This window comes from Neoarius graeffei, chromosome 4 (assembly GCF_027579695.1).
Source record: "Neoarius graeffei isolate fNeoGra1 chromosome 4, fNeoGra1.pri, whole genome shotgun sequence".
In the NCBI taxonomy this organism is placed as follows: Eukaryota; Metazoa; Chordata; class Actinopteri; order Siluriformes; family Ariidae; genus Neoarius; species Neoarius graeffei.
In genome coordinates, this window is record NC_083572.1 from 71697493 (window position 1) to 71716239 (window position 18747).

Below are 18747 nucleotides of genomic sequence, written 5' to 3' on the forward strand. Positions count from 1 at the left end.
AAAGTCAACAGGGTGTCGAAATTCGAAGAGTACCTGATGCCTCACATTGATGAACTGTTTGATCGGTTAGGCACGGCTCGCTTTTATTTGACACTGAATCTGGCAAAGGGATATTGGCAGATCCCTTTGACACCATTATCCTGTGAAAAAATGGCCTTTTCCACTCCATTTGGTTTATGCCAATTTGTCACCCTTCTGTTTGGGTTATTTGGGGCCCCTATGATGTTCCAGCAGAGGTTCCTCACTTCTTCAAAGGGCTATTTGAGGGGTAAAACATAGTTTTGGGGTTCAGGTTAAAAGAATTAGGTTTAGGTTAAGATAAGGGTTGGAGTTAGGCATTTATTTATGATTGTTAAGGTTAGGGTAAGAGGCTGGGGAATACATTGTCAATGAGTGTCCCCACAAAGACAGAAGTGTGTGTGTGTGTGTGTGTGTGTGTGTGTGTGAACATGTTTTGGCATCACAAGTCTTTGATATCTGAGAAGAAATGAGTCTTCCATCGCCACCAGCACACATCTGGCACATGCTGTCACCTTTCTAGTCTAGATGGACAGAGGCGAGACACCACAGCAATGGAGTAGATGTTAAACTGTTAGGCTACTTATTATATCACACCATCCAAAACTGCTCCCCTCTCTCTCTCTCTCTCTCTCTCTCTCTCTCTCTCTCTCTCTCACACACACACACACACACACACACACACAGAAGAGAGAGAGAGACGCTGCCTCACTTTTGTTATATGTGCAATTAAGTAGGAACAACTAGCATCATGACCTCACATGAGCAGAGAGATGCCACGTCTGAGCAGAAGAAGGTAGGTAGATTTAAAGGTAAGATCTTAAGAACATAAGTACAAGCTAAATCCATTTCTCGTGTTTAATTATGCAGTGTTGAAGTAACACTTACAGTATTGTCTACCATGGCAATTGAAATAATTCAATGTTCAATTAAGTGTTGAATTAACATCTTAGTCTTAGTGTTGAAAAAACACATACAGTATTTAATCTGCAATGTTGAATGAACACTGTAATGTTAAAATAACCCTTACAGTGTTAGTGCAGCTGCAGTACTGAACATCTACAGTATTGAATTTCAACTACTAATGTTCAAGTACTAACTCTTAATGTGTGGAATTCACACCTGCAGTAGCCACTGAATTAAAATCTGCAGGTTTCTGTGAAACTTTTCTTCCTTTTAGGTCCAACAGGATTTATATGGTCCTTGTATGTACTAATTCAACACTGAGGATTATTCAGTGGGGGATTGCTTCTTTGCAAAACTGTTAGGATTTTTTTTTTTTTTGGTTGTTGTTGTTGTTCATCTCTAATAAACATTATTCATTGGGTCATTTTTTGAAAGTCTTATCACATCCACCCACACTGGCACAATCATTGAGTTCATGTCCAGAATGCACTGTAACTATAAAATAATCAGAAGAAAACAGCACAAATTTTCTTCCAAATTTTCTTTTTCATTTTGCACTTCCATAAGTGCAAAATTTAAAAAAAAAATCTCTATTACCCATAGGGCTTAAAAAGGGTTCTTCATTTAGTTTGTTTTGTTTTGCATGTATTGATTGGTGGGTGTTCCTTGGTTCCTGTAAGCAATATAAGAATAGGTTAAACACTGTCCTCTCATGTGTTGACTGTTTTCTATTCTATAGGTGTGTAAACTTGTTCCTGTATAAATAACTTAAAGAACAAAGTCTGCATTTATCTCCGTTCAATTATTTACTTTAACAAGAATCATGACATGATAAATCATCTTAAATACTGCTCTTCATTCCATTATCATTTTTTATTGCAACAAAGTCAAAATAAATATAACACAAGGACAAATAGATGGCATTTTCCAACCTCCTGTTTCCCAGGGAATTCCATATACTGTATTTTTTTAACCTTTATCTAACCAGTTTAGTCTCTTGAGATTTAAAATCTGAAATACCTGTTATATACAATGACTCACATAAAACATGCAATTGACCAAAAAAAGCATTATTATAAGCATTAATGTTTATATGTACACATTCTAGTTGGCTGATACTATGATAATGAAAATTTCTGCCTGTGGGTTAAGTTACATTTGGTTTATAGCATGTATAACAGATTTATGTTCACTAATTCCTATATTTTAACTCACATGAAGTTTTTTCAACATAAATCATGGAACAAAGGCATTGTGGAAGGTATCAACTTTTTTGGATCTTACATCAGCTCTTACTAGTTTATCCAACAAGCAATGTGCTTGCTTGTCGGTGAAAAGAGGTGGATAATGAAATGCTTGGTTTAAAGTGTCATCAGTTGATTGTATGTGTCAGAGTTTCTGTATAATTGATTTAATTGAGTCACAACTATCACTGAATGTCAATGTACAGTTAACAAACTTTTTTTTTCTTTTTGATATACAGTATGTTAAGGAAGAGTTTATTGTCATGAGATTTTTTTTTACTTTTTCATACTTTTTATGCCATTCATTAGGATTCATTACCCTTTTGTTTGAAAAAAATGTAAAAGACATCCTGCCTGAATAGAAAATTCATCCTTTGTATTACAAATATGGTTTAATCTTTGAAATTGATTTAGTCTTCTTAAGGGGAGCATGATAGTAGACATCTACTGCTAACATTATATTCTTAGCTGTCAGTTTATGATATACAGTGGTGGATACACAGTGCCTTCCACAATTATTGGCACCCCTTGTAATGATTAGTAAAAAGGGTTAGAAAAAATCCACCTTTTGGTGAAGTCGCTTCATCTCACACTGAAAAAATGAGAAAAATCCAACCTTTGCTTGAAAAAAATATTCAAAGAAAAACAAATCCCTGATATAGAAATAATTATTTTCAACAAAATAAGTGTGCCATAATTATTGGCACCCCTGGAAATTATAGTGAACACAATGTAACTGAAGCATGTTTCCCATTTAAATTGTAATTGGTTTTACTCACTCTTTTACAAAACTTTTTATGAATCTTTACAAGGGGTGCCAATAATTGTGGAGGACACTGTGCATAGACTAATTGTCTTTGGCTAAAACAACATCTAAAAGGTGAATGTGTTTTGTTTTTTATTCTTATCCACTGTAAATTGTGTACTGGTCATGCTTGAATTTAAGAATTTGACAAATTCATTTAATTACAATTTCCTGTTCAAATCATAAAGCAGTCATCAATATAACTCCTCAAACATTTAATATGTGGGGCAAATATTCCATCCATCATCCATAACCGCTTATCCTGTGCAGGGTCACAGGCAAGCTGGAGCCTATCCCAGCTGACTATGGGCGAGACGTGGGGTACATCCTGAACAAGTTGCCAGGTCATTGCAGGGCTGACACATAAGATAAATAACCATTCACACTCACTTTAGAGCCACCAATTAACCTAACCTGCATGTCTTTGAACTGTGGGGGAAACCAGAACACCTAGAGGAAACCCATGCAAACACAGGAATAACATGTCAGCCACTGGGCTCGAACCCAGAACCTGCTTGCTGTGAGGTGACAGTGCTAACCACTACACCACCTGGGGCAAATATGCTATTAGAAAAGAAAATGGTCCAACTCAAATTTGTCCATAAATAAACTAGCATACTTTGGTGCTACTAGACTAACTTTTTGTACAAATTTTTACTTGCAAACAGAATAAATGGCGCATCTTTACTTGATGCAACAGAGCATGATACATGCAACTGGAATAAGTAATTACTATTTTTAAATTAGCAATGAAAAGATCTTTAAACAAAAATAAATTCTAATACTGTCAGAAAGCTATGTGTGTTACTATGAAATAGGTACAGTAAAAAGCTTGTTATTCCATCTTCTTCATTTAGTCACATATTATAATCAGCATCACATCTTATCTACCGTCTTGCGATACAAAGAGAAAAATACTTGCTTGAATCCCTAATGGTGATCTTCAGCAGGTAGGCTAAGGTCAGGAATCCTGAATCCAGGAGTGGTATCTGATCAACTGGATGATTCTTATAAATGTTTTGCATCTTTTGTGAGGTTACTCTGTAGTGAATAAGATGGGAGTAAACGTAAATTCAGCTTTGGATGGACTACAAGCCAGTGTGTGACTGCATGAGGATTGTAAAATGCCATGTCCCGTGCAAATGATCTGCACTCTTTGGCCTGTTTCTTACCCATTTTCTTCCCTCAGATTTAAGCCTTCATTTTAACATAAATTCTGTACTTTGTATTATATGGGCTGATTTCAATGTTAATTCTTAATTACTTTTGCAAAACCATACATTTTGGTTGTGCTTTGCGAAGCATTGTGGTGCCCCTTCAGTTTGTGCTGTTTTTGCAGGGCAATGTTCGCACTCTGGTCTTAATGATAACTTCTGCTGCAGTTGGGGGAACATTACAATATGGATACAACCTCGCTATCATGAATGCACCCACTGTTGTAAGTAAGCATGAGAGAAAGAATGCATTTACCTCTGTTTACATGTGATTTGTTTTGCACATCTTTATGTGTACATGAGTGTCATTACCTCTGAATCTGAAAAGGTTCCTGGCTGTTCATTACTAGTGTGTATTCTGTGTCCCTGCAGTACATTCAGAACTTTGTTAATGAGACAGTTCAGAAGCGCTGGGGGATACAGTTAGAGGTGTATCAGATTACACTGATCTGGACACTTATAGTGTCAATCTTTTCACTGGGTGGCCTCGCAGGAGCTCTGTTGGCTGGGCCTATGTCCATCCACTTTGGGAGGTATGACTTTCCAAGATTCATTATTCTGTATGCATAATACTTGCAGAGTTGTATGGCATTTACTGTGATGATTTTTGAAAATACATTGCTGATATTGAACTGGATTCAGGTTCTATGTATCGTGTTGTGTCTAAGGCTACATCCACACGACAACGGCAACGAGATGTTATTTAAAAAAATATCGCGTCCAAATGGGCAACGATCAGTAAAATATCAGGTCCATATGGCAACGCAACGCTTGCTGAAAACAATGCAATACACATGCCACACCTCTAGGGGCGCTGTAAGACGGTCCCTTCGGAGACACCAGAACAATAGAAGAAGTAAGGACACATGCACATAAACTATTATGCGTGAGACTTCATATTAGCCACAAAGTCAGGAAAATCTGTTCGTAAAATTATGTTATAATGACCAAATACAATGAAAAGTATTTTTCCAGTCTCAACTGTGAAAGGTAATCCCATGTGATCTCGTTTGGACGGTAAACCTGTTGGTACAGTTAAACGCAGCACATGAATGAGGCATCTTTATTCTCCGCTTTGACCCATCCAATATGGCGGCGAGGATGACGTATGATTCTACGCGGAAGGCGGCGTCTTTAATGGTCCGGAATAAATTGAATGCTACACGTTGATGGATTAATTTGTTGTTCTACGCCCTTTTTCAGGAATGTATTGTAGGACTTAAACCAACATCTGAAGAGGTGAGATCGCTCCTTTTTTTCCCTATTTTTGCTGGCGGGATTGACTCTGCCCTAAGGGCTATTTTCTCTCTCTCTCTCTCACTTTGCACCATTACACAATAAATATTCACAGTGAAAATATTTTGTAAGCACGTTTCATGAACCAAGTTATAGGATTTGTTGACAACTCGCATCGAGTTCGTTACACTTCTACCCAGCATGAAGCACTCACAGTCATGTGGTTGTGATGTCATCGTAAACAAATCCGTTCTACTCATCCAGACGACTTCGCAACGGCAATGTTGCCAGATCTTTCCACTCTGGAACCCGTTCTCAAAAAGATTGTGTTTTGGGCACCCAAAACGCCGGTGCCGTGTGGACAGGGCCTAAGTGTAATAGCCTAATTTATAAATATATGCTCATTGAGGGCCCCCTAGTGGCCAAGGCCCACGGTTTTGATATAGTTGTATAGTTATATTTCTTGTAATGTGTCTTGATTGTTGCACTGTTTGCATTTTGCACTGTTTCACACTGTGTGTACTTGCACTGTTCACATTACCTACATTGTTATATGTTGCCCATTGACAATTCTGCCAAGCTGAATCCCCAGTACATGCAGTGTACCTGACCAATAAAGTGATTCTGAATCTAAAAACAGTCTCCACTCTTCTGGGAAGGCTTTCCAGTACATTTTGGAAAGTGGCTGTGAGGATTTGTGCCCTTTCATCCACAAGAGCATTAGTGAGTTTGAGAATGGATGTTGCGGAGAAATCTTTCAATTAATTTCAAAGATGCTCAGTGTGGTTGAGGTTAGGGCTCTGTGCAGGCCATTCAGGTTTTTTCACACCAACCTTGGCAAACCATGTCTTTATAGACGTCACTTTGTGCATAAGGGCACTGTCATGCAGGACCAGGTTTGGGCCTCCTAGTTCCAGTGAAGGGAAATCTTAAAAGTAGAGCTTAAAAAGGTATTCTAGACAATTGTGTGCTTCCAACTTTGTGGCAACAGTTTGGGGAAGGCCCAAATATGGGTGTAACCGTCCATGTCCACATATTTTAGCCATATAGTACATCTTTGTTACTTAGCTAAGAAAATTATTACCTTTATTGTTAATGTGCTTTATATGATAAGACATTTATGTATTTTTATTACTGTATTGCCTTCAAGGAAGAAAACTATGCTCCTGAACAATATCTTTCTAATGTCCAGTGCACTGCTGGCTGTGACAAGCCGGAAAGCTCAGTCTTTTGAGATGATCATCATCTCCAGATATTTGGTTGGCATCAATGTGGGTGTGTAGGCGACATACTAACCATGCTTTCATTATGCTCAGATCTGAATGACTACCAAAACTGTAAAACATTATAAAGCAATTATTCTGGTTGCAGGGATCAGTATGAATGTGCAGCCGATGTATTTTGGAGAAAGTGCCCCGAAACGTTTACGTGGTGCTGTGGCCCTGTCCTCTTCTGTCTTCACCTCTTTTGGGTTGGTGCTCGGACAAGTGATTGGTTTGAGGTGAGTTCAGAAAAGAGTTATATAATTAAAGCAAGACGGCCTTTTGATTTCATAAAATCGGTGAAATTTAGTTTTCTCTAAAATATGGTCATTATGATATATGTTTATTTCTGCAATATCTCAAAAAACCCAGACCATTCTGTGGCTGGGAAATTGTTTAATTTGAGGGGATTCCCTAGCAAATAATATGCATGAAATCGCTCGCTTTACGCAGACAGAGGTAGTCTTTGTGCACATGCGCAGGTTTACCTGCTTCTTCTTCTTTTGGGTTTTATGGGAACTGGCATCCAGTGTTGCATTACTGCCATCTACAGGTTTACCTTGACAGTGCACCGACAGTTATATCATTCTGTCACTAAACGAACAGCTATTCACACCGAGGTGCTCGCTGACCACCGATATTTATTAGTTTGGTCCTGCATTTCCTTTCCTTCGCAACATAACATCTTTTCTTCCCGTTTTCCGTTACTGTAGTCGGTCTTTCACGTTTCATTCACGTCTTCCATTTTCCTCTCTTGTTTCAAATTTGTATCCCACAATGCCTTGTGTGAACGGGGAAAGCCCACCACGTGATGCATGACGTAGTATCTTGAATTGGGTCATGGTGAAGCAGGAAAAAATAGTGGAGAATTTAGGGCCACGTAATTGTGCTATTTAAAAAAAAACTAATAAAATTGGAAGTCTGATTCGAATTCAGTAGCTTTCGGTCCACTAAACAAAAATAATTGGGTGTCTGGGAAAATTCTTTTTATGACCTAAACTTGAAAAATCTGAAAGACAGTCTACCTTTTAAAGTTTGCAGCTTATATTTGGGTCCAGCTAGACTGATATAAAACACTTCAGATACTGATTCAATACCAATATTATCACACAATGTATAAACCTATTACAGGCAAAGCAACTTGTGATGTGAGAGCATACGATATTGGTTTCATATGGGCTACAATATGGATTGTTTCCAGTTAATCTTTCTTTAGCGTAGTTATGGTAAATTAGTGACCTTTTTAATACCCAGACACTCAATTTAGATACCATACACTAAGTGCTCTGTATCAAGTCCTCAAAGGACATAATTTTGAAAGCAGTATCCATAAAAAATGAATTACAGGTTTATAATCTTGCGACTCATTTTAATGTATGGTAGGCTGTGTGTGTGTGTGTGTGTGTGTGTGTGTGTGTGTGTGTGTGTGTGTGTGTGTGTGTGTGCACGCGCGTGCATGTGCACAGGGAGGTGTTGGGTTGTGAACCATGTTGGCAGTACTTGTTAGCCAGTAATGCTGTGCCAGGTTTCATTCAGCTCCTCACACTACCCTGGTTCCCAGAGAGCCCTCGATACCTTCTCATTGATCGTGGTGACCAGGACGCCTGCTTAAAGGGTAACACAAACTATATTTTCATACTTATTTTATTATACTATTATATTATACTTTATAATAGAAAAGTAGAAAAGTGTACTATAATTTCTCAGCATCACAGGATATGGTTCTATCACAGATACCTATGTGAGGTTTTATGTATTAAGGCTGAAGAGGTGATATGGGATATGGATAGTTTGAGTTCCATAGGCTGGAACTGATTAGTTTCATGAGGCCATATAGAAGAATGTTAATGAATGATACATTGATGTCCTGAAAATGAGGACCTCCTTGGACGCACTGTATATGTACAGTATTTGTTACATAAAACCTTAACTGTTAGACTCTTTGGCTGCACCGGGCTCTGTAAATGTATGAAAAAATGATTTTGTAATGGATTATAAAAGTGAACTGTACTGTCAACATTCACCCATTTCCCCTTGGTGTGGATGCTGAAAAGAAGAGCTGTATATGCTTGAATTTTTAGCTTCGCATCAAGTTCATGTAGTTCATGTCCTGAAACTTTTTTACATGTCCAGAGAAGTGTTTTTCAGCTATGTGTAAGTGATGTCTCTCTCTATGCTGTTCGTGTTCGGCAGCACTGCAGCGGCTGCGAGGCTGTGAGGTGCAGAAAGAGGAGTTGGATGAGATGCTGCAAGAGAAGGCTGAATTTGAGGGCAGGCGAGCTCAGCGGCCCTGGGAGCTCTTTGGTGACCATAGTGTTCGCTGGCAACTCATCTCAGTTGCCATCATAAGCAGCGCCATGCAACTGTGCGGTAATGACTCAGTGAGTGAGGCTGTTCCTCAGACCAATTCTGACTCATTCATTCATCTTCAGTGATTGCTTTTTCCTGGTCAGGGTTATAGTGGAACCAGACTCTGTCCTGGGAACACTGGGAATGAAACAGGAATAGATGGGATGGGATGTCAAGCCATTACACAAGTTTATCATCTCACTTGTAATTGAATTGTAGTGTAAATTGGTGTAACACCAGGAACAAAAACTGATGTCTTGCTGACAGTGCATTATCTGAAATAAACAGAGTAATTCAGTGCATCAGTGACTGGTAAGGACAGAGACAAGTAACTGAAAATTAACTGATCACAGGCCACAACAAAAGCAACGTGTGACTCATTGAGCAGTGCTGAGAGAATAAGTCAAATTCCCTTGCTCCCTAAGTCTATTTCTCTCAAAATTTTAAATTTTGTCCATGAAGCTATGTGTTTCAACAAATATTTATTCTCTCATCACACAGATTTACTTTTATGCTTCTTACATATTTCAAGAGGCGGGAATACCAGTTGAACACATCCAATATGCGACCATTGGCACTGGCACATGTGAATTCACTGCTTGTATTGTGTGTGTAAGTATTCACCAGGAGCTGATCCACTCTCACATTATATAAATGGCATTTGGGAAGAAAGGTCTGGCATGTGTAAATTAATGAATTACAAATGTATACAGATTATTCAGAGCTAGACACGTTTTGTGGTTTTAAAGGCTAGTATGGGTTAAAAAATCACCACTTGTAATGAATGAAATGAATGTAATATTTCATTTAAGTTTAGAATTTTCATGATGGATTCAGAAAAAAGATCACAGTGGTACTTCCCTTCTCTCTCTCTCTCTCTCTCTCTCTGTGTTAATGTTCACGTTCAGAACCTGTTAATAGAACGACAGGGCAGAAGGCTGCTTTTAATGGGAGGTTTTGTGCTCATGACTGGCTGGACTATAGTGTTCACTGTGGCTCTTTCATATCAGGTATGCATTATTTAGATTTTATAAATACTGCACATGGTTAACAAGCACTCCCCTATACGTGTACACACACACACACACACACACACACACACACAGTGGAATTCTGTCAAGATTTTCATCACATGCAGCTTGAATTGGATTCATGTATATATGACTTGATACTCAACCCTGACTAAAAAAATTCCTGAATTTTTCATTCTTCAAAGTTATTTCCTCAGCATTAAAATAATGTAACTCAACACTGTTACAGGGCGCAGCACGGTGGTGTAGTGGTTAGCACTGTCGCCTCACAGCAAGAAGGTCCTGGGTTTGAGCCCAGTGGTTGACAGGGGCCTTTCTGTGTGGAGTTTGCATGTTCTCCCCATGTCCGCGTGGGTTTCCTCCGGGTGCTCCGGTTTCCCCCACAGTCCAAAGACATGCAGGTTAGGCTAATTGGTGGCTCTAAATTGACCGTAGGTGTGAATGGTTGTTTGTCTCTATGTGTCAGCCCTGCAATTAACTTGGCGACTTGTCCAGGGTGTCCCCTGCCTCTCGCTCATAGTCAGCTGGGATAGGCTCCAGCTTGCCTGCGACCCTGTAGGACAGGATAAGCGGCGACAGATAATGGATGGATGGAACACTGTTACAATCAATCAATCAATCAAGTTTATTTGTACAGCACTTTTAACAATAAACATTGTCGCAAAGCAGCTTTACAGAATTTGAACGACTTATTTACAGACTACTTAATTACAGACTACTGCAATTCATTAAGATAGCCACAGTCCACTTGTTTAATTCAAATTAAGTCTTCTGTAGTAGAACCTTCACCACAAAATCCAGGACTTGACTTGAACTCAACCAAGGACTTTAGATTTCCTTGGATTTGAAGGCGTAAGTGATTGATCTAAGACATGGTTATAACACACAATTTAAAGGTGTGTAGTTAAAATCAACTTACACGAAGAAAGCAAGAGAAAATGCAGTACTTGTATTAGATACAATTTCATGTACAACAGAGTGAGATTCTAGAGAGCCGGAGGCATTGTATCACCAGCTCACAGTATTTTGATGCCATTGTCTTCCAGCATGTAGCACACTGGATGCCTTACCTGAGCATGGGCTGTGTGTTCACCTATATCCTCAGTTTTGGGATCGGGCCAGGTGAGTCAAACTGCACCACTGCTCCGTTCACTGGACTGGTCTCGGAAAATCCATTACAGCAAAGAACCAAAACAAGAAAAATCAGTTTTTGGTCACAATTGGGTTTTTATTCCTATCGCACACAACCCCAAATCATGAAAAGTTGGGATGGTATGGAAAATGCAAATAACATTTGCATTTAAAATAAATTTACTTTGACTTAATTGCAGACAATATGAATTCGAGATATTTCATGTTTTGTCTGGTCAACTTCATTTCATTTGTTAATATACATCCATTCCTGCATTTCAGGTCTGCAACACATGCCAAAAAAGTTGGGACAGGGGCAATTTAGGGGTAGTAATGAGGCAAAACAATTAAATAAGCATGTGATTCCAAACAGGTTGTACTAACATGTGATTTTAATCATGATTTGGTACAAAATCAATGTCCAGGAAAGGCCTAGTCTTTGAGGAGCAAAGAAGGGCTGATGATCTCCAGTTTGTCAAAAAAAAAGAAATGTTTAAAAACAATGTTCCTCAAAGAATATTGTATAATATCATTGAATGATTCAAAGAATCTGGATTAATTTCAGTGCATAAAGGGCAAGGTCTAAGCTGAATACCTGTGATCTCCAATCCCTCAGATGGCACTGTATCAAGAACCGACATTCATCTATAGCTGATATAACCACATGGGCTCGGGATTACTTTGGCAAACCTTTGTCAAGCACTACAATATAGAGTTACAGCCACAAATGTCAGTTAAAACTTTACTGTGCAAAAAGGAAGCCTTATGTAAACTGTGTCCAGAAGCACTATCGACTTCTCTGGACTTGGAGGCATCTGGGATGGACCATCACACAGTGGAAATGTGTATTGTGGTCAGATGAATCAGTATTCCAAGTCTGTTTGTAAGAAATGAACACCATGTGTTCCAGACCAAAGATGAAAAGGACCATCCAGACTGTTACCAGCAACAAGTCCAAAAGTCAGGGTCTGCCATGGTATGGCATTGTGTCAGTGCCCTTGGCAAGCGTGACGTACACTTCTGTGATGGCAGCATTAATGCAGAAAAGTACATTGAGATTTGCAAAGACTGAGCCTTTAGTGCATGCTCCTTTTATACTCAATCATGTTACCAATTAATCTGCTTATTGTGGAATCTTCCAAAATGGTGTTACTTGAATATCCTATAAACTTTTCAGCCTTATTTTGTCTCTGTCCCATCTTTTTTTGAGTGTGTTTCAGGCATCAAATTCTAACTCTGTTTTGATTTCCAAAATACAGCTGAGTTGGTCAGTAAAACTATTGAAAATCTTTTCTTTGTACTTTTGTCAGTTAAATAAAGGCTCACGTGAATTAACAAATCACAGATTTTTGTTTTTATTGCATTTTGGAAAATATCCCACCTTTTCTGGAAATGGGGTTAGTAAGACAATGTCAACATTTCATTTTGTATAAGATTTTCTGAGGCTGCAAAGATTTAATATACTAAAACAGTTTTTATTGTATGCAGTCTTCAACCCCAGAAATTAAACAGATCGAGTAAATTATACATTGACACTTCTATTGTCTATCCAGTTGCAGAAACTTACAACAATCAGATGTTTTTTATATTACTTTTCTCCACAGCGGGAGTGACTGGAATTCTCCCTACTGAGATTTTTAATCAGGCAGCTCGCCCTGCTGCCTACATGATTGCTGGTTCTCTAATGTGGCTTAATCTCTTCCTTATTGGAATGATATTCCCATTTGTTGTGGTGAGTGCATGAATTCACAAATACACAGTTGAACATGTAGTAGAATGAGGTCTAGGAGAGTGGACCAAGTGTTAAATTTAACTTGAATTTTCCACTAGAAGAAAAATACAAATGGCCTCTATTATACTTTAAACAAATTGTTCTTGAGTTGAAGAAGTACAACCCTGATTCCAAAAAAGTTGGGACAAAGTACAAATTGTAAATAAAAACGGAATGCAATGATGTGGAAGTTTCAAAATTCCACATTTTATTCAGAATAGAACATAGATGACAAGTCAAATGTTTAAACTGAGAAAATGTATCATTTAAAGAGAAAAATTAGGTGATTTTAAATTTCATGACAACAACACATCTCAAAAAAGTTGGGACAAGGCCATGTTTACCACTGTGAGACATCCCCTTTTCTCTTTACAACAGTCTGTAAACGTCTGGGGACTGAGGAGACAAGTTGCTCAAGTTTAGGGATAGGAATGTTAACCCATTCTTGTCTAATGTAGGAGTCTAGTTGCTCAACTGTCTTGGGTCTTTTTTGTCGTATCTTCCGTTTTATGATGCGCCAAATGTTTTCTATGGGTGAAAGATCTGGACTGCAGGCTGGCCAGTTCAGTACCCGGACTCTTCTTCTACGCAGCCATGATGCTGTAATTGATGCAGTATGTGGTTTGGCATTGTCGTGTTGGAAAATGCAAGGTCTTCCCTGAAAGAGATGTCGTCTAGATGGGAGCATATGTTGCTCTAGAACCTGGATATACCTTTCAGCATTGATGGTGTCTTTCCAGATGTGTAAGCTGCCCATGCCACACGCACTAATGCAACCCCATACCATCAGAGATGCAGGCTTCTGAACTGAGCGCTGATAACAACTTGGGTCGTCCTTCTCCTCTTTAGTCCGAATGACACGGCGTCCCTGATTTCCATAAAGAACTTCACATTTTGATTCGTCTGACCACAGAACAGTTTTCCACTTTGCCACAGTCCATTTTAAATGAGCCTTGGCCCAGAGAAGACGTCTGCGCTTCTGGATCATGTTTAGATACGGCTTCTTCTTTGAACTATAGAGTTTTAGCTGGCAATGGCGGATGGCACGGTGAATTGTGTTCACAGATAATGTTCTCTGGAAATATTCCTGAGCCCATTTTGTGATTTCCAATACAGAAGCATGCCTGTATGTGATGCAGTGCCGTCTAAGGGCCCGAAGATCACGGGCACCCAGTATGGTTTTCCGGCCTTGACCCTTACGCACAGAGATTCTTCCAGATTCTCTGAATCTTTTGATAATATTATGCACTGTAGATGATGATATGTTCAAACTCTAACTTTTCCAGCCTCTTATTGCCCCTGCCGCAACTTTTTTGAGATGTGTTGCTGTCATGAAATTTCAAATAAGCCAATATTTGGCATGAAATTTCAAAATGTCTCACTTTCGACATTTGATATGTTGTCAATGTTCTATTGTGAATACAATATCAGTTTTTGAGAGTTGTAAATTATTGCATTCCGTTTTTATTTACAATTTGTACTTTGTCCCAACTTTTTTGGAATCAGGGTTGTAGAAGTAGTAGGTACAGATATGGAAGTGACAAACACCTTGACATACTGCTTCTAGACAGACACTCTTTGTGTAAAAGTTTATAGTGGTGCTTGAAGGTTTGTGAACCCTTTAGAATTTTCTATATTTCTGCATAAATATGACCTAAAACATCATCAGATTTTCACACAAGTCCTAAAATTAGATAAAGAGAACCCAGTTAAACAATTGAGACAAAAATATTATACTTGGTCATTTATTTATGAAGGAAAATGATCCAGTATTGTATATCTGTGAGTGGCAAAAGTATGTGAACCTTTGCTTTCAGTATGTGGTGTGACCCCCTTGTGCAGCAATAACTGCAACTAAACATTTCCAATAACTGTTGATCAGTCCTGCACACCGGCTTGGAGGAATTTTAGCCCATTCCTCCGTACAGAACAGCTTCAACTCTGGGATGTTGGTGGGTTTCCTCACATGAACTGCTCACTTCAGGTCCTTCCACAACATTTCGATTGGATTAAGGTCAGGACTTAGACTTGGCCATTCCAAAGCATTAACTTTATTCTTCTTTAACCATTCTTTGGTAGAATGACTTGTGTGCTTAGGGTCGTTGTCTTGCTGCATGACCCACCTTCTCTTGAGATTCAGTTCATGGACAGATGTCCTGACATTTTCCTTTAGAAGACACTGGTATAATTCAGAATTCATTGTTCCATCAATGATGGCAAGCCGTCCAGGCCCAGATGCAGCAAAACAGGCCCGAACCATGATACTACCACCACCACGTTTCACAAATGGGATAAGGTTCTTGTGCTGGAATGCAGTGTTTTCCTTTCTCCAAACATAACGCTTCTCATTTAAACCAAAAAGTTCTATTTTGGTATCATCCGTCCACAGAACATTTTTCCAAAAGCCTTCTGGCTTGTCCACGTGATCTTTAGCAAATTGCAGATGAGCAGCAATGTTCTTTTTGGAGAGCAGTGGCTTTCTCCTTTCAACCCTGCCATGCACACCACCATTGTTGTTCAGTGTTCTCCTGATGGTGGACTCATGAACATTAACATTAGCCAATGTGAGAGAGGCCTTCAGTTGCTTAGAAGTTACCCTGGGGTCCTTTGTGACCTCACCAACTATTACACGCCTTGCTCTTGGAGTGATCTTTGTTGGTCGGCCACTTTTGGGGAGGGTAATAATAGTCTTGAATTTCCTCCATTTGTACACAATCTGTCTGACTGTGGATTGGTGGAGTCCAAACTCTTTAGAGATGGTTTTGTAACCTTTTCCAGCCTGATGAGTATCAACAACGCTTTTTCTGAGGTCCTCAGAGATCCCCTTTGTTCGTGCTATGATACACTTCCACAAACGTGTTGTGAAGATCAGACTTTGATAGATCCCTGTTCTTTAAGTACAACCCCGATTCCAAAAAAGTTGGGACAAAGTACAAATTGTAAATAAAAACGGAATGCAATAATTTACAAATCTCAAAAACTGATATTGTATTCACAATAGAACATAGGCAACATATCAAATGTCGAAAGTGAGACATTTTGAAATTTCATGCCAAATATTGGCTCATTTGAAATTTCATGACAGCAACACATCTCAAAAAAGTTGGGACAGGGGCAATAAGAGGCTGGAAAAGTTAAAGGTACAAAAAAGGAACAGCTGGAGGACCAAATTGCAACTCATTAGGTCAATTGGCAATAGGTCATTAACATGACTGGGTATAAAAAGAGCATCTTGGAGTGGCAGCGGCTCTCAGAAGTAAAGATGGGAAGAGGATCACCAATCCCCCTAATTCTGCGCCGACAAATAGTGGAGCAATATCAGAAAGGAGTTCGACAGTGTAAAATTGCAAAGAGTTTGAAGGCTTGCTCATTGGGGATAGATTAGGGATAAAATTAGCTCATGTTTTAAGTCGTTCAAATTCTGTAAAGCTGCTTTGCGACAATGTTTATTGTTAAAAGCGCTGTACAAATAAACTTGATTTGATTTGAACATATCATCATCTACAGTGCATAATATTATCAAAAGATTCAGAGAATCTGGAAGAATCTCTGTGCGTAAGGGGGGCGTCGTGGCTCAGGTGGATAAGGCACCATACCATAAATCCGGGGACCCGGGTTCGATTCTGGCACGAGGTCATTTCCTGATCCCTCCCCGTCTCTCTCTCTCTCCCGCTCATTTCCTGTCTCTACACTTCACCTTCATTTCACCTTCAAATTAACTGCTAATCCTAGAGGTTCACATACTTTTGCCACTCACAGATATGTAATTCCTCAATAAATAAATGACCAAGTATAATTTTTTTTGTCGTTTGTTTAACTGGGTTCTCTTTATCTACTTTTAGGACTTGTGTGAAAATCTGATGATGTTTTAGGTCATATTTATGCAGAAATAATAGAAAATTCTAAAGGGTTTACAAACTTTCAAGCACCACTGTATAGTAGAGTAACATTTTTGTAGATTTCATATTTCTACCCAAAGCCTTTAATATTAGCTTAACATCTATTGATGAACCATATAATTAATAAGATGATCCCTAATATATTTTTTTTCTGTGTGTGTTGCTGACAGAGTGGACTAGGTCAGTTCTGCTTTGTGCCATTTGGTGTTGTCTGTATTCTCACTGCTCTCTATATTGGACTGGTTTTGCCTGAGACCAAAGGAAAAACACTATCCATGATCACAAGCGAGTTCCACAGGCTTAACTTCCACAAGAAAGAGAAATCGGATCCAAAGTGCAAAGCTGGTCATTACCAACCAGGCGAAATCTGCCACTCAACTGCCCTCTAAGCTCCTTATTTATATTTTTGGAATTCCTGGAAACTTAATGCTGGAGCTCTCTGTTGAAGAGTAAAAGTTCAAAAGGTTAACCCAGATATAACCACATCGACATTTTATTGTGAGACCATTTCTTCACAAATTTAATTTATTTTTGTCTTATAGGTATACAAATAGAAACAGCAGATAGGGTATGGTTATCATTTTTAAACCTATTTTCACTTTATAATAATTATACCAATGAGCATTTTAAAATAATATTTTATTTTAAAGCTATTTTCTCACTTGTAAATTGTTTCACAAAAAAAAAAATTCTTAACTAGCACAAACAAGATACTGCTGGTGTACTCTTTATCCATAATAAATGATGATGGCTTTATATGATATTCTCCATACCAAGTAGAATTTGCATTTTGAACACTTATACCACGTTACTACTGTCAATCTGAAATGAGTTCTTTTTTAGATGAATGTACAGATATATACTCACTTTAATAGGAACACCTGCATGCCTATTCATTTAAGCAGTTATCCAATCAGTCAATCATGTCACAGCAGCACAATGCATAAAATCATGCACAGGTCAAGAGCTTCAGTTCATGTTCACATCAAAAATCACACACAAAAATCTCTGGAGTTCACACAGAATGGTGGGGGGAACACATCCTGTGAGTTGAGGGTCTGCAGGCTAAAACACTGCTGATGAGAGAGATCAGGGGAGAATGACCAGAATGGTCTGAGCTGAGAGGAAATCTATAGTAACTCACATAAGCACTCTTTACAAATATGATGAGCAGGAAAGCACAGACACACCAAAACTAAACAGTTTAAGACTAGAAAAACATGATTTTTTTTCCTAATATTCAGTTGTCCAGTTTGGGTGAGCCTGTACCCATGATAGTCTCAGATTTCTGTTCTTTTCTGACAGGAGTGGAAGCCAATGTGGTCTTCTGCTGTTATAATGTAGTCCATCCACCTCAAGGTTTGATGTGTTGTGCATTCTGAGATGCATTTCTACTCACCACAGTTGTACAGAAATGGTATCTGAGTAACTATTACCTTTCTGTCAGTTCAAACCAGTCTGGCCAATCTCTGTTGACTTCTCTCATCAACAAGGTGTTTCCGTCCACAGAACTGCTTCTCTCTGGATGTTTCTTTCTTTATTGCACCATTCTAATTAACTCTAAAGACTGTTATGCGTGAAAATACCAGTAGATTAGCAGTTATAGGAATTATCACACCAGCCAGTCTGGCAGCAACAATCATGCCACGTTCAAAATCACTGAGCTCACACTTTTCCCCCAGTCTCATGGTTGATGTGAATATTACCTGAGGCTGCTAGTCTGTATCTGCATGATTGTATGTATTGCACTACTGCTATACAGTTGACTGATGAGAAAAATGCATGAATGGGTAGCTGTACAGCTGTTCCTAATAAAGTGTTCAGTGAGTACAGAACAGATTTGCAGCATGAAAGTCTCATCTCATCTCATTATCTCTAGCC

The 18747-nt window shown here is 38.7% G+C and overlaps 1 protein-coding gene across 1 annotated transcript; it reads left to right on the forward strand.

The window, feature by feature from the left end:
* The first annotated feature begins 769 nt into the window (after positions 1-769).
* On the forward strand, positions 770-17255 carry slc2a11a (solute carrier family 2 member 11a). Its single transcript, XM_060918313.1, has 12 exons — positions 770-814; positions 4313-4411; positions 4560-4720; positions 6574-6698; positions 6795-6924; positions 8152-8300; positions 8879-9066; positions 9536-9646; positions 9943-10044; positions 11112-11187; positions 12801-12928; positions 17037-17255. Exons 1-12 carry the CDS (start codon positions 770-772, stop codon positions 17253-17255), a joined length of 1533 nt encoding a protein of 510 aa, XP_060774296.1.
* Positions 17256-18747: the final 1492 nt, after the last annotated feature.

Excerpts from the sequence above, each read along its gene's own strand:
- slc2a11a (XM_060918313.1), top strand. The coding sequence starts at position 770 with ATGACCTCACATGAGCAGAGAGATGCCACGTCTGAGCAGAAGAAG. Across the intron at positions 6,925-8,151 it reads GGACAAGTGATTGGTTTGAG|GGAGGTGTTGGGTTGTGAAC; the intron begins GTGAGTTCAGAA and ends GCATGTGCACAG. Across the intron at positions 9,647-9,942 it reads TCACTGCTTGTATTGTGTGT|AACCTGTTAATAGAACGACA; the intron begins GTAAGTATTCAC and ends GTTCACGTTCAG.